General features: G+C 40.4%; 1 protein-coding gene across 2 annotated transcripts in view; it reads right to left on the bottom strand.

The window, feature by feature from the left end:
* ptpn20 (protein tyrosine phosphatase non-receptor type 20) overlaps nt 1-14,788 on the bottom strand; it is a 40,715-nt gene that overhangs the window by 9,853 nt on the left and 16,074 nt on the right. Inside the window, exons 21-43 of one of the 2 annotated variants that reach the window (XM_015028036.1) lie at nt 13,995-14,111; nt 13,691-13,899; nt 12,929-13,030; nt 12,583-12,676; nt 12,049-12,134; nt 10,748-10,922; nt 10,175-10,386; nt 9,507-9,605; nt 8,907-9,415; nt 8,132-8,741; nt 7,050-7,220; nt 6,798-6,972; nt 6,494-6,704; nt 6,359-6,396; nt 6,029-6,115; nt 5,223-5,284; nt 4,118-4,279; nt 3,793-4,042; nt 3,230-3,336; nt 2,989-3,071; nt 1,700-1,833; nt 1,454-1,602; nt 1,224-1,314 (exon numbers count right to left, since the gene is read on the bottom strand). In XM_015028036.1, the coding sequence (XP_014883522.1) occupies nt 1,224-1,314; nt 1,454-1,602; nt 1,700-1,833; nt 2,989-3,071; nt 3,230-3,336; nt 3,793-4,042; nt 4,118-4,279; nt 5,223-5,284; nt 6,029-6,115; nt 6,359-6,396; nt 6,494-6,704; nt 6,798-6,972; nt 7,050-7,220; nt 8,132-8,741; nt 8,907-9,415; nt 9,507-9,605; nt 10,175-10,386; nt 10,748-10,922; nt 12,049-12,134; nt 12,583-12,676; nt 12,929-13,030; nt 13,691-13,899; nt 13,995-14,111 (3,933 nt within the window). Of the gene's footprint in view, nt 1-1,223; nt 1,315-1,453; nt 1,603-1,699; nt 1,834-2,988; nt 3,072-3,229; nt 3,337-3,792; nt 4,043-4,117; nt 4,280-5,222; nt 5,285-6,028; nt 6,116-6,358; nt 6,397-6,493; nt 6,705-6,797; nt 6,973-7,049; nt 7,221-8,131; nt 8,742-8,906; nt 9,416-9,506; nt 9,606-10,174; nt 10,387-10,747; nt 10,923-12,048; nt 12,135-12,582; nt 12,677-12,928; nt 13,031-13,690; nt 13,900-13,994; nt 14,112-14,788 lie in introns of those variants that run through there. The other variant, XM_015028037.1, reaches the window with a different exon arrangement.

Below are 14,788 nucleotides of genomic sequence, written 5' to 3' on the forward strand. Positions count from 1 at the left end.
AATAAGACAATAATAAAACATAGACATAGCTTGTCTGAAAGGTGATGATCCAATGATTCAGCTTTTATTTTGTCAGTGTGATTTACTATTTATCTATTTGCCAAACTATGTTGCGCTAAGTCAAAACAACACCTATTAGTGGGTGGTAGTAAATCGTTTACTACCACCCAGAGTTTTTTTTCCCATGGTTTAAACTCCTTTATGAGAATTATTGGGAAAGTTAAATAAAACAAGCAATTACAAAAGGGCACCATGCTCCGCTAACATAGTTGCAAAGCTATGCATCAGTGGCTTTGGCCCCGTAATCAATATAAAAAATGCTACATCCATCAACATTGCTCTACTATCTCAACACTGGGTATCCAAATGCTGCGATATAAGCTCTTAATGATGGGACTGGTCATGGACCCATGAAGGTTGGGAATGTTAACTCAGACAGCCCTGCACATCCTCCTTGTGTGGTCATGAAAATAAGTGAAATACACACAAACTGGAAATTTGTCTCCTTTGAAAAAATACCTCCAAGCTGGGAACTAAAACAGTACATTTCTATTTTCTTAACCAGTTAACAGGCATATGGCAAGTTGTGGAAGTTTGAATTCCACTGGGAGTCACTGCTCCTTTTATCACACTCATTCGTCTCCGTGTTGACCCCTCTCACCCCCACACACAGTCAGAGTGTGACAGGAAAAACCTTCTGGACAGGTCTCAAGCACATCCATGTGTTTGGTAGCTAGGCTTCCCTAGATAACAGTCTGAGGCTACGTTTTCGGATGTTAACGTTCAATAACATAAGAGAAATTATTTGCTTTCATCATTTTGCTGCATGTATTTACAGTCAAATTTTATATGATTGTGTTGTTTCTAAAACAATTTCTTTCTTAATTTATTAAAGACATAAATCTGGATAATTACAGAAATGGTCTTCATTACATGTTTATCAGTGCACTGTCGTACTATTACTTAATCTATCACTACAGCAGCCTAATGTTTCTATTCTATTCTCCATATTGAATGAATGTTGTGAAATCATGAGACCCACCAAAAAAATCATTTTAAAGTTTTTTTGACACATCTATCCAAAGGGTACTAATAAATTTGCCCAATACAGCATGTCCACCTTGTCTGTTAAAAGGGTTCTAAAAACACTCAGCAAATATGATATAATTTATGAACAATAACAACATTAACAATGTCATCTAAAGCAAACAAAGTCGTCTTACAGGGTAAGATGTCTCTGTAGCGATTCTTGTCTCTGTTCTCAGGAGCTTTTCCAACTAAGCAGTTGTCTGAAGGTTTCAAATGCTCCAGAGCCTAAAGTTAACACAATGCAAAAAATAAAAAGAACAAATAAGACAACTGAATATAAAAGAAGTCCAAATATGTTCATGAGCTTGTTTGCTGCATACTGCTATACGCTTCGAAATGGTTTTTTTAATATATATAAGCACACCAGAAACTCTTTGACCAGTTCCTGCTGGTCCAGTTGATGCTGCAGGATCTTTATGAGAGCTTTGACTCTGGAGCCGGAGTACTGGCTGGTCTTGGCAGGAGTAATCAGTGCTAGACTGGCCAGTTCCTCCTGTGACACCAAAGGCGGACCTGAGGAGAAGAGCAAGGATTTTCTTTTAACACTCATGAAAGATAACGTGCACGATAAATAAAAAATTGTAATAAAGAATGAAAGATAGCTAGGCACCTGTTTGTGGCGAGGAAACCTCCTGACAAGCTGCGTCAAATACGTCATCATCTTCGTCGCTGCTCCAACCATCTGACTGGGTTTTCCGAATGTCCTTGCAAGACTGGTCCAACAGTTTGGTCACAATTTGTCTCCTAGGTGAGCAGGTGGGGTAGAAATTAGGTCACAAACTTGTTTTCCTGCAGAATGGACTAAAATGAACCAAGTAAAAGCTTCTTTACAGAACATTGCTAACAAACCTCTGAGGCCTTCACAGAACAGATCAGTACTGAGCTTTAATTGCACACAAATTGAGTCATGTAGCAGTTTTATTACTCGTAAAGGCCAGCAGTTGAACTGAATCTTAATTAGGGTAATTGCAGTAAAGAGGGATAAGTACAAATTCAAACAACACTTTTTAGATTTTTATTTGGAAGAAATTTTGAAACCATGTTTCCTTTGTTATTAACAACACAATTATTTTCTACATTGTATAAGTTTATCCTCAAAAATCATTCTATAAAATACTGAAATTTGTGGTTGCAATGTGATAAGATGTGAAAAAGTTCACAATTGCTTATTTATTGAAAATTGAAAAATATGATATTTAAAAAAACTATTTTAATTGGATTTAAATCAATAATCAATTATGATTTGCTTTATGTATGGTTTACATTTACATCATCACAGCATATTTCCATTTAAATTCAGACCTCAGGCTTCAGAAAATCCTTTCATCAAGCAAAGCAAACTCTGGTGAGAAATCAGGTGTTTTTGTACTTTTCTTCTTTTTGTAGGAATCAGTTCATATTGATCAAAAGGTCGCTAAATCTTACTTGTTTAGATTTAGAAAGATTTGATTTCATTTTATTAAATCTGTCTACATAATTATTTATGAAGTATTTCTGAATAAAAAAAAATGACCAGTTTATCTTAGAATATGTTGAGATGGCATTATAAATAAACAGAACTGAAAAAAAATACATTTAATTTTTATTATTTTTCATTTTTTCCCAGATTCAAATATATAATTCAGTTACATAATTTTTCAAAAACGCTTTTCAGCTCTTTCATAAATGTCAGCATGCTGTGTTTTTCCTGAAAAAAGATCGGTCCAATAAACCTATTGAAAACTATGCTGGTTTGGTCTCGCTCAGGTTATTTGTTGCATTATTTGTTGCTCTCTGCTGCCCTCGTGTGGTTAGAAGTGGAACTCCAGCAAACAGAACAAGAACAGGAAGCTTAAGAAGGTGAAGAAGGACAACAGAGACTACGTACAAGGACAAAGGACAAGTTGGAGCTGTCTGTACCTGTCAGACGCTCCATGCAACATTTCAGTGACACTGAGGGAGGGGCAGCAAGCTTGATGAGAGGGGGTGTTGTTACAACTCTCCTGTCCCACAGACAAGCAGCGAGAGGAAGCAACAGACAGGAGGAGGAAGATGTTAGTGGATGTTAGTAAAGAGGAATGGAACATTAACTATTTTAAACAGACAGTTGAGTTAAATTATGAAATTAGGATTAGGGCGTTTGTGTTGATATCAGTGTTACCTCCTGAACTGAAGTCTCATCCCTCATAACAGTAACTCTGTGAGGCGGAGGAGGCGGTGATGTGAGGATAACTTCAGTTTCATTAACCACAGGCTCTACAGAGGCATCTGAAAATATATAGTTTCAGCTGTCAATATTACTCAAGATGACACTTCATCAGGGTTCAACAGCACCCTCCACAATTACTGGAAATGTCTGTTCCTTTGTTTTTGCTGTGGAGCAGTCTGAATTACCCTGAGTGTGAATAGCTTTGCTACATAACATCCAAGGAGAACACAAAGTGATTAATACTTAAAAAAATTTCTGAATACACGAATAAATCAAAAAGTAAAGTATAAGTAAAAATTAGATTTTTTTTTTAACAGACAATAGAAATAAAGCCATTAAAAGTGACTCGGTGATATTAATGAAAATATTTCTCACTGAATACACGTAATTCAGCAAAAGACTAATTTAAGGCTTCCACATATTTACAGTAAAAGTGGAGGGAACTTGAAATGCAACATTTAAGAATCTTATTTAGTCAAATTGATAAAAGGATAGAGAGATGCCGGACATCATACCAACAAGGCGCTCAGCTTGCCTATCCTGCAGGCTTTCAGGAGCTGAGCAGACATCAGAGTTGGACATATGAGCCGGCTGCTCTGCTAAAATAGCCTCAGTGTGAGCAGACATGTTTGGTGGAGTAGGTGACTCAGAGTAGGTCAGGGGCAGGATGTCCCTGCAGATCGTGAGCTGCACTGTCCCCTCAGCTTTCCGCAGAATATCCACCACTTTACTGTGGCTCAGGCCGGACACGATCACACCATTCACCTGGCCGTCAGAAAGCGACAATCAGAAAACACAAAGGAGAAAACCAAACGGCGGTTCTGCACGATGGCTTGTCACCTCTAAAAGAATGTCCCCAACTTTCAGCCGGCCGTCCTGCTCAGCTACTCCACCTGAGCAGATTTCTCTAACTCGGAGCATGCTGCCGTTAGCTCCGCCGACCAATGCGAAGCCGAGGCCTCCGCCTTCGGGTTTCTTGAACTCCACTTGCATGATGCAACTCTGAAGAGCAAAGTTGATGAAATAAATACTTTTTAGCATACATTAAAGGTTTACAAAGCTTCACACATTAAGGCATGTGCTAACACAAATTCCCAAGATGAAAATACTTTGCAATAAAGAGACTCAGACAAAATTTATCTTTTAAAAGTGCCTGCAAACTGTCTGTGATTATGTTGGCCACAAGATTGAATTTTCTGTGTCCATCTTTTAAAATCATATCCTACTTTCTTGTGTAAAGTCTTATTGTTGTTTACGCACATTATTCAGTTGATAAAGCAGCAAATGCATTTGCAAATGGAGCCAGATAGAGGGAAAATCCCTGACATATCTTACATCTTACACATGGCCCGTAACATAATCTCATTATAAGCCTGGTATGATGTGTAAGTGATCCATAACTAGGGGGTGGCTCATGGTTACATGATTATTGCAAAGCTATGATGTGAAAGAGGCTATGTCTGGATATTGGTAATTGGAAATATGTTATGTGCTAAATTATTGACCCGATCAAGTCATATTAAAAACATAGACATGCTAATTTCAGTCAAAGATATTCCAGTGCAAATCTCTTTAGACTGTGGCCTTTTCTGAAATAAGATGTTGTTAAAAGATATTCTGAGTGACTTAGATGACTTGTGGTCAGAATATTAAAGCAGGTTTAAGGGAGAGGAAGGGAGAGACTGAACACTTCACTTTAGAGTTCCCACAGAGTTACATGAAATTTATTTTATTAACCTTAATGACGTGTTTGACTGGAAAGAAGCCTGATCTTAAACAAATCGGATAAATCCTCCCCAGAAAATCCTCTTTCAGGCTGACAGGTGACAAATAGTTTGTTACAGATACCTTCGAAAGATGAGCTAAACATATTCAAGGAGCAGAAAGAGGTACACCAGCAACAATTAATAACTAGAGAAAGACAAACAACACTCCAGAAACTTACATCCTGTCCTTGGGTGAGAGAGCAACATCTCAACCTCTCTGCAGTCCTACGCACAGCTTCAGCTGAAAGGCAAACGTAATGGATGAAGTAGCTATTAACGCAAAACTACCCAAATCAGAAAGCATTCTGATGGGACGATAATACTACTATAAAGATGATCTGAAAAGATTGGAAGTCTGGTTGGTCCTTTGCGTTAGGCCTCCTGCTCTCGTCTATGAAGCCCTTGAAAACAAACAACACACCAACCTCCCACCTCTTCGGCCATTTTCAAAAAGAAGCGTTGACGGATGCGTCCTCTCTGCGACAGATCAACAAGGCTGATCTTTTCAGATCGACCCTCTGCACTGTCGTTTACCGTTCTATGTTCTGTCACCGGGCAACTGAGCTGCTATCTGTCCGGTAGACCACTGCTTGCATGGGTCCTAGTGTGTGTGTGTGTGTGTGTGTGTGTGTGTGTGTGTGTGTGTACGTCTGTGTAGCTGTGTGTGATGCCATTGGCTTTGCAGTCCAATACACCAGTGGAGGGCTTGCTAATTATTAATTCCACTTTGTGAGCCCAGGATCTGTCTGTCAGCATTCAGAGCTCACACACAAACACACACGCACACACACACCTACACACACGCCTACACACACAAAGCAGCAGAGAGAGGTATCTGTTAGCACCGAGCTCAGCTTCTTACTGATGGTGGGACAATGAGCTGAAACCTGACAGGAAATCGTAATATGAACAGAAAATGCTCATGGAGGGTTTGGAGGAGATACATGGAGAATTAAACGAGGGAAAGGAAAAAAAAAATACTTACCGTCTTCAACAGCAAACTCTCTCTCAGACGAGACAGTTTCCTCAAAACGAGCAAAGAACTTCTTGTCCTTTTTCCAGTCAAATAAACCTATTAATGAAAAGAACCATTTGAATATACAAAAGCTATTGTCTTTGCAAACACAACAGGAGTGCAGCATGCATAGACAAGCCAATATTTTTGCTTTAAGGAACACTTATCTGGTAATGATTGAACTCAAATAGTCACCTCTCGGTTCAGCACAAACATACCTGGTTTCTAAGCAGTCCATCAGTGCATATGATGCATTACATACAAACTATCCTGCCATTAACTTTAAGGTATTTAACTCACCGTTCCACTTAGCTTTGGGAGTAACTGGTTGGTCTTCCCTGTGACACAGAAACCAAGAAGCCAAAGGTTAACTTAAAAATATAAACACTGAAATGGGACGATATCTTTTGTTTTTAGTCCAAGACGAACACATACCGAATAATTTTGAGTTTGACCTTACGAGGGGCGATCTCGCAGGCTTTGACTGCGTCCTCTAACGTCATTCCCAGGGTGCACCTGCCACAGATGTACAGGATCTTGTCATTGGGCTTGACGCTGCCCTCCTCGCTGGCTGGGGAGCCTGGCACCACCTCCAAGCAGTAGATGCCCTGCCATTTGCTGCCAATGCCACCTGTCAGCTTTATTCCTGGGAAGGACACAAGCACACATAGATTCAAATACCACTGACCAATTAAACTGGTGTGTCTAAGAAACTAACATTTATTGTATGGGCTCCCACCCAGCTGTCCTGAAGGGGTCTTGTGGAGAACGACGTCAGGCAAGCTGTCGCAGGGAGGCGGAGCCACCAGATTGCTCACCGCTCTGCCGAGGGTCATATTCAGCCTTCTAGGTGACGACCTGAGTACCGTCATGGCGACATCATCTGCCACACAGGTAACATCGTGCCCATTTACCTGAAAGAAAAGCCACGGCACACATCTCATTCCTAGAAAGAGTCCTTCAATGTGCAGACGCGTGCTTCGGAGCGTACCGTGATAAGCCTGTCCCCGGCCCTGAGTCGTCCATCTGCCTTGGCGGGGTTGTCCAATATTTCCTGTATGTAGTAGCAATTATCAATCTTGCTACGAGTGATGGTGAACCCAAAGCTTCCGCTCCTGGACTTGGTCAAGACCACTGTGAGCTCAAACTCTTTAATCATGCCCTAAAATGTGGGAAGATCGGCAATAAACACCTTGTTCAGAACCATCCATTTTCACAACTGTGTATTACACCAATACATTAATTATACACTCCCTAGCCACTTTTTAGGTAAATTACTTGTTGAACATAATTTTCAAAAATCAGGTGATTAACCTGTTGGTCTCAGGTTGTCATTCACAATGACAGGGGTGTCAAACTCCAGTCCTCAAGGGCCGCTGTCCTGCAGTGTTTAGATGTGCCACAGGTAAAAAACAGTGGAATGAAATGGCTTAATTACCTCCTCCCTGTGTAGATCGGTTCTCCTGAGCCTTGCTAATGACCTAATTATTCTCTTCAGGTGTGGTGCAGCAGAGGCACATCTAAAAGTTGCAGGACAGAGGCCCTTGAGGACTGGAGTTTGACACCCCTGTCACGAGAGGACCCAAATTTGGGTCCTCTCGTGACAGACAGGTTAAATTGCAGCATCTCAGTGTATTTAGGCTTCTGGTCCTGATCAAAATCACTTGCCAAAGTTGGAATCAGAAGACCAAGAAAAAGGAACGCTTCAGCTCCTTTCCCACATCGTAACCTGTCATGAACACGCAAGCTATCTAGCATGGCCGCCTATGACAGCGGATGATCATGTTGTCCTGTAACATTAAGTTGTTTTTCCACCATTACTACATCTAGAACTCATACATGAGCATGATTGACGGTGCTAAGACCCTCCTGCTGGTTCTGATTGGTTGTTTCTGACTAACAGCAGCACATTATTGCAGATGAATGAAGGAGAGCACAGAGGAGATTGATTTTTTTCACACTATATCTGTCTCATGTTATGCTTTTATATAATCTCTAACACAATGTAATCAAATGTGTCATAGATTTTATTTTCAACACTGAAACTTTGAGAACTGAACAGCAGTTTCTTGCCTTCCTCCGACTCTCTTCCTCCTCTTCATCCAGTTCTTCATCAAAATCATCCTTGTATTCCCTTCCCTTCCTCTCTGGTTCTTCTCTTAGCTGGGGTTGGATCTGGGCAGAACAGGTCAGCACTGTGGAAGGCAGTGTCGGGGTGGGCGCTCCTGCGCAGGGAGGCACTGAGGAGATAATCTGGGCCGTGATTGGCGTTATGGGCGGAGGCTGTGGGGGAGGCACCGCAGGCCGAATGTTCTTGGACGTCGCTTTGAAGTGGCTGGGAAGAAGGCCCTGTTGGATCGGGTGATGCTTTGTTTTCGGAGGCTGCGTTGTGAGCGGCTGGGATGGGCAGACAAGGGGGCAAGTGGTCGGCGTGTCGGATGAGAAGTTAAGTGGCGCGATGTTGGGAGTGGTGGGGACATGAGGGGGAAAGTTTGGAGTCTGAAAGCTGTTCTGAGTTTGAGATTCGGGGGTTTCGATGGTCGTCGGTACAGTGTGGGAGGGAATGCTGTGGGCAGGCTCTAAGGTGGAGCTGATGGTCAAGTACTCTTCGTCGGCCATGATGGTCAGTCCATTTCCCATAAGGCAGTAGGTCACACTTCCATCTGCCTCCTCTCTGACCCCACTGCAAATTCACAAACACAAGTGTAATTTAGTTTAAAAAAAAATCTCTATTATTATTATTATTTTTAAATTAATATACATAATATGAAAAGACACATATGGGGGGCATGAGCGCCCCCCACGTATCAGAAACCGTCACTGTACCCTAGCCTGAATGTTAGGGTACCTGGTATATACAGGCTTAGAGGCAGTTTTTGCATAAACATCCATAAGCATCAAAGCTGAGCTCAGTGTCGCTGAAGCTTCCTCTTCGTCTTCCGTTTTCCTCCTCTCAGCTTCTCCCTCCTCCTGTTCTTCCTGTTTCCCAGCAGCTGGTTGTGGCTCTGGTGGGATCGGTGGCGAGGCGGGTGGAGGTGAAGAAGGCGAGGTGGGTGACAGTGGTGAGACCAGTGATGGAGGAGATGTGGGTGATGTCGGGGAGGGAGGCGTTCGAGGAGGAGACGGGGGAGGAGGGAAGTCCTGCTCCATATCATTCTCCAGGCTCATTTCACTTTCTGAGGGTGGTAAAGTTGTGGGAGGATCTGGGATTTTCTCTGTGCTGTTGGTCAGACCCTCTTCCTGGTTGGGCTGCTCGTGTATGTTGGCATCACTTGGAGATCTAAGGAGCTGGCTGTAGTCCTCTCCGAGCCGGATGTCAAGAGATCTGGATCGAATGCCACGTATGGGGGCAGGACTCTGCAGGGTTGGACAAACAGTTGGACCATTGCTATACATTACTTTATGCCTTGCAACTGTTTTAGGCGTGATATTTGAACTTTTATACTACCAGTGTGTTGTCATCTACTTCATAAAGTACTCCAGGAGGGGGCCGACAGATCACCAGGTGGACTTCAGATGGGGCTCCTCGCAGCAGGAACAAAACTCTCTGAAATTAAGAAGAAAATGGTGATGGTCCCCCCCAAAAAAACCCTTAAGGGAGAACTGAATCAGTCAGACATAAAACCCAATTAATCATATAAATATGAAAAATGTAATCATGCCAATTTGTTCTGTATATCCTTAGCCCAAGTTTACTGGGATTTTAAGTGAACAACTGTGTGTGGTGTGCATTTGTGTTTATCCCCTCATTAAAACTCAAAACAACCAATTCTCTTCAGAAAAGAGAATATTTAAAACCAGACTTTATACTAGAGAGGCTGCAAGCCAAGCTATAAAAGGGTCCAGCCAAAGTCCACACCTAAATTTAAGAAAGTATTTGTGACAAGATTTCAAAATTGATCTTGCGTTTCACACTTCCAGCATTAATTTCTTAAAATCAAATTAAATGCTTTGATTGTACCAGGGCGTACAGAGAACAGGGCCAATGATCTCACTAATAACATATTACTGTAGCCAGAGAAAACACTGCTGTTATGCAACAAGTTCATTGATGTATTACATATATAAACCATGAACACTATAGTCATGACAGCGTTTTAAAAGTGGAAACTCAACCTGGTAGGAGAGATCTTTCACGTGTTCTCCGTTGACAGACAAAATGATGTCCCCCTCTCGCAGCTGGCCGCTTTCTTGAGCCGGCTGACCTGGGAACAGGCGCTTGATGCGAACCACGCTACCACGGTCTGCTCCCGAGCGCAGCTGTGAGATGTAGAAGCTGAAGCCAAGACCAGACAAGCTCTTTTTCAGAACCACTTCATGGGTATTTTCTGTGAAAGAGAGAAGACATAACTGAGGAAGAGAATGTGTGATTTGAAACGGTCTATCTGTACATTTTTAAGTGTATATTTTGCACCTTTTCTTTTAATAGTCCAGCTAAGAAAACTGAGGGTTTATGCAGACGGTGAACTGTTCCTTTACAGTTTTCAGTGCATGCAATCTCAAGGGACTGAGGCAGCATCAGTTCTGGATGCCTCTGACAGCTAGCACAATGTAGCTGTCAGATGAGTCACAGTCACCCCTGGGTCCTGTGTGTGTGTGTGTGTGTGTGTGTGTGTGTGTGTGTGTGTGTGTAAGGTTTTTTCTTTTTTATCTGAGACGGTGCATTTGCCCCTTTCTCTTTCCTCTCACCATCCGTCACAAAGCTGTAGTCCTTGGCTCGACCACTCAAGGTTGTTTCCATGGAGACCTCTGTCCTGGGGGTCGACTGAGTGTATGACGGACTGTGAATCAGGGGGTAGCAGGGGGAGTCAGGTCTGTGCTCCAAGACAGCGGTAGGCTCCCTTTCCAGCAGCAGGTTCACCACCTTCAAGGAACAGATTGACACCTGTAAGCCTCTTCATGTCTTTAAAATGCACCAGAAAACAATCAGTCTCAGCACAAACAGTAGGTGATTAGTAGTGAAATCTTTAAAACAAAAGTCAGCCTTTGAAATTAACAGATATTTTTGCCTATTTTCCTAATTAATTGCAGTTTTCTCCAGCCAGTAAAGTTGTTTGAGCCTGGTGAAACAAATAATAGAAACACTTTTATACCTATTTTTAGGTTTAACAATGGCTAAAGGGAGAAAACTGTGGCATTTTCGATATTTATTAATATTAATAAATATAAATAAAGCAAGGGCTTTGTCTTGTTTTCCTGTTTTAGGCAAATTTCTCAGTGGAATGGAAATTCATGTTTAATCTGTATCAGTATGAATAGTTTTGGAAATATGAAAGAACAGAAAAAAGCTACATAATGTCATTCTGTTGTAGAAGTTTAATGATTCAGATGGGAGGCAAATTAAAAACTGGTCTCCTCTACTTACTGTTCATAAAATGTTCTGCCATCATCAGCCAAATATTTGAAGAGCCACTTTGGAGCGTTAAAAAGCAACTATGAAGCCTGTGCATTGGTTTAAAAGAATAAGTATCCTAATGCTTTGCAGTTTTAAGGAAGATTAATTATCCATTTAAACCTCAAACTTCTGTCTTTCAGAGAATATTCTGGATTTGAACATGTTAGCATCTTTTCAAAGGTAATAATCTACTTTTTAGGGGAAGACACATGGAAGTTGCTGTTTTATATTGTTAGCTGCTCTAAACATGCAATGTTGGATCTGTCTCTAATGTGAATTATGAATTCTCATCCCATTAGCAGGAAGGCTTGAATAAAAAAAATTTTTACGGGCTGTTCTTGTAGCTTTATATGTTCTTATCCAAAAAGAGTTTGAAGCATCAGGGGAAGCAAAAACTGGAACTGAAACGCAAAGCCTGACATTGAAAATCAGTCAGAAAATTTGACTGCTTCAGCTCTAAAATGATTCATAACATAAACATGTGAATTGAAGCTCTTCTTTCCTGGAAAACGTAACCAGTCAAGAACATCATCATGTTTAATTTTTTTATTTTTATTTTACATTTTTTAGTGTGCATATTTTTGTTTGTAAATACCTCCCCAGTCCTTTTCAGACACTCGACAGCCTGTTGGTGAGTCACTCCCCTCAGGTTGGTCCCATCAACCTCCAGCAGTCTGTCTCCTGCCGTGTGCACAAAAACAAACATCATTACAATTAGCAGTGTCAATGTGTAGATGGTTTGCATCTGTGTCAACAAACACAGATTGTTTCCTGTCCAATTTTAATCTCTTGAATGTGCAAATTACATTATACACACAGAATTATGGGGGAATTTGTGTTTGCTGAAGGACAGCAATCAATATTTATATCTAAGGAAATGCACACAGAAGTAGGAAGCATTATGGTACTTAGTCTCTGATTTCATATAAATCACAAAAACATTCCAGTAACTTAATTTCTATTCTAACCCTTCAAGTTAATTTTTAAAAACAAGCTATCCGAACTGACATGAAAGAGTGATAATTCACAACTCAGAGCTGAAAAAAATGTGAATTTTTAACGTAATCTATTTAAATCTTTTGTTTCACAATTTTATTTCACTGTTTAACATTAAAGATCAAAGGAATACCAGTCTGAATGCGTCCGTCTTGCTCAGCAGCTCCTCCTGGCACCAAACTCTTAATATAAATGCCTCCAAATTGCACATTTGTGTTTATTCCACCCTATTTGGAGCAGAAAAAAAGATGTAATTATTCAATGTCATGGGCCTGAACTGAGCCTAACCATCCAAACTCAATAAGCATGTAGGCGTTAGGGTTCCTGCACTGTTGTAAAGTATTTAGGCTATTCCCTTTAAGTCTTTCCAGTTATCTTTCTAGTTTGAAGAACATTTCTCTTACTTCTTAAGCCTTCTTCAAAATAGTTAAGACAATAAAATTAAAAAACAGATTAAAACCAGAAAAGAGGTCACTCACAGTGACACTTATTCCAAGGCTCCCACCGCTTTTCTTTATATCTATAGTAAAACAATCTCCTGTTTTAAGGCTTAAGATGGACGGAGACCTTGGAGACGCGTCCTAAAAGGGAAGCAGAAAAGAAAAACAGTTTCTAAGAAAATCAAGACTGCCCACTTTTTGTCTGCAAGGTAAACAATAGGGGAAGAAAAACAGAAAGGCCCAAAATGATCAAATAAGAATTTATATAATTGACTTTGAACCTCTCAATTTTACAAGTTTCAATTAACATACATACTGTTTTCTTATTTTCTTTTATCTGTTTTGAAACGACATTTGTTATGAAGCTGAGCTCCATTCAATTCAGTTTATTCCTATTTAGTTCAGTTAGTTTCAGTTTGACTCGGTTCAATTTAATCCATCAAATTCAAATGACTACAAAGGCCATTTTCAGGTACTTTACAAACAGTACAATTCAATACCATACGCTCATATTGCACAATAGAGTATAAATAAAGTCTGTAGCTCATTTAACACTAAGTAGCAAACAATTATCTGTTTAAGGAGGACCATTTAAAGTGTGTTGCATCATTGATTTTCTCCCAATCCTTTGTCCCAATCAAGCATGTTTACTCAAGTATTGTTTCTGAAACCACAGGATGACGCGGAGCTTCATCCAATTATAAGGAGCACCTAATCAGTTTAGCACTAGAAGCTGTCTGACCTGTTAAACATCTTCCACGGAAACAAAGTCGATTGCCCCTGTGAAACAATGCCTCCTACCTGAGCGTCGTGTATTCGGACAACCGGAATGTGGAGCTTCCTGTTATGCTTCGGAGTGGCCATGCTGGACAAGATGATGGCCTCCTCCAGCTCCTCCACAGGGGGGCGAAACTCTGTGCCACTCAGGGTGGTCTGTGACCCAAAACTCCTCTCCAATGACAAACCTAGAGTGCTCTGACTCAGGGAGCCCTGTCTGTCCTTTAGTGAGTCTGCAAGGAAAGCAGCCGAGAGAGATTACAAACCTTAACCCTGAAGTGGCCGTACTATGGAGATTACAGAGAAGACATAGCAGAGTAACTCTTACGTTTAGGCTGTGAAACGATGAGCTCTACTTCGTCAGGACTGTTCTGAAGGATGGCAGCAGCGTCGCTGAATGTGACTCCCTCTAAACTGGTCTTGTTAAGAGAAATGAGACGTCCACCTAGAAAAGCAGCATATTCCAAATAGGTACTGGTGAAAAGTTGAAATGTTTATCACACTGAATCTTCGATTTTTTGTAAAGTCTTACACACAGTGCTGTGAAAAATTGTTTGTTCCCTTTTCTGCCTTTTTTTTGTCACCGTTAAAGGTTAGAACGTGTTTAAAAAAAGGATAAAAAAGAAAAATTCAGTTTTCCAGCTTTGACTTAAAGTGCATTGCATCATTGACTTTCTCTCTATCAAACAAACCAATCTAGCTCCGGTTCTGACACAATTGAAGGAGCTAAAAATTCTGTTCTAAATTTTGAAGAAATGTGTCAATCATGATTGGGTTATGCATCAGGATAAATCAGCAAGTTCACCTCTAAGTGACACAAAAATGTCTTGATGGAGCCTAGTCAAAGTCTGGGCTCTGCTCTGGGATGACGTTAAGAAAGGCTGTTAATGCTGAAAATCTGCTCGGTATTGATCAACTAAATAAATTCTGCAAACAGTATTAGGCCAATCTTTCTCTAATGTAATATTATATATATATATATATATATATATATATATATATATATATATATATATATATATATATATATATATATATATATATATATATTTTTTTTTTTTTTTTTTTTTTTTTTTTAGGGGCTTTTTTTTTTTCTTTTTTTTTCTTTTTTCACCTTTTTTT

This window comes from Poecilia latipinna, unplaced genomic scaffold, assembly GCF_001443285.1.
Source record: "Poecilia latipinna isolate Pla-1442-1.1 unplaced genomic scaffold, P_latipinna-1.0 Scaffold113, whole genome shotgun sequence".
Taxonomy (NCBI): domain Eukaryota; kingdom Metazoa; phylum Chordata; class Actinopteri; order Cyprinodontiformes; family Poeciliidae; genus Poecilia; species Poecilia latipinna.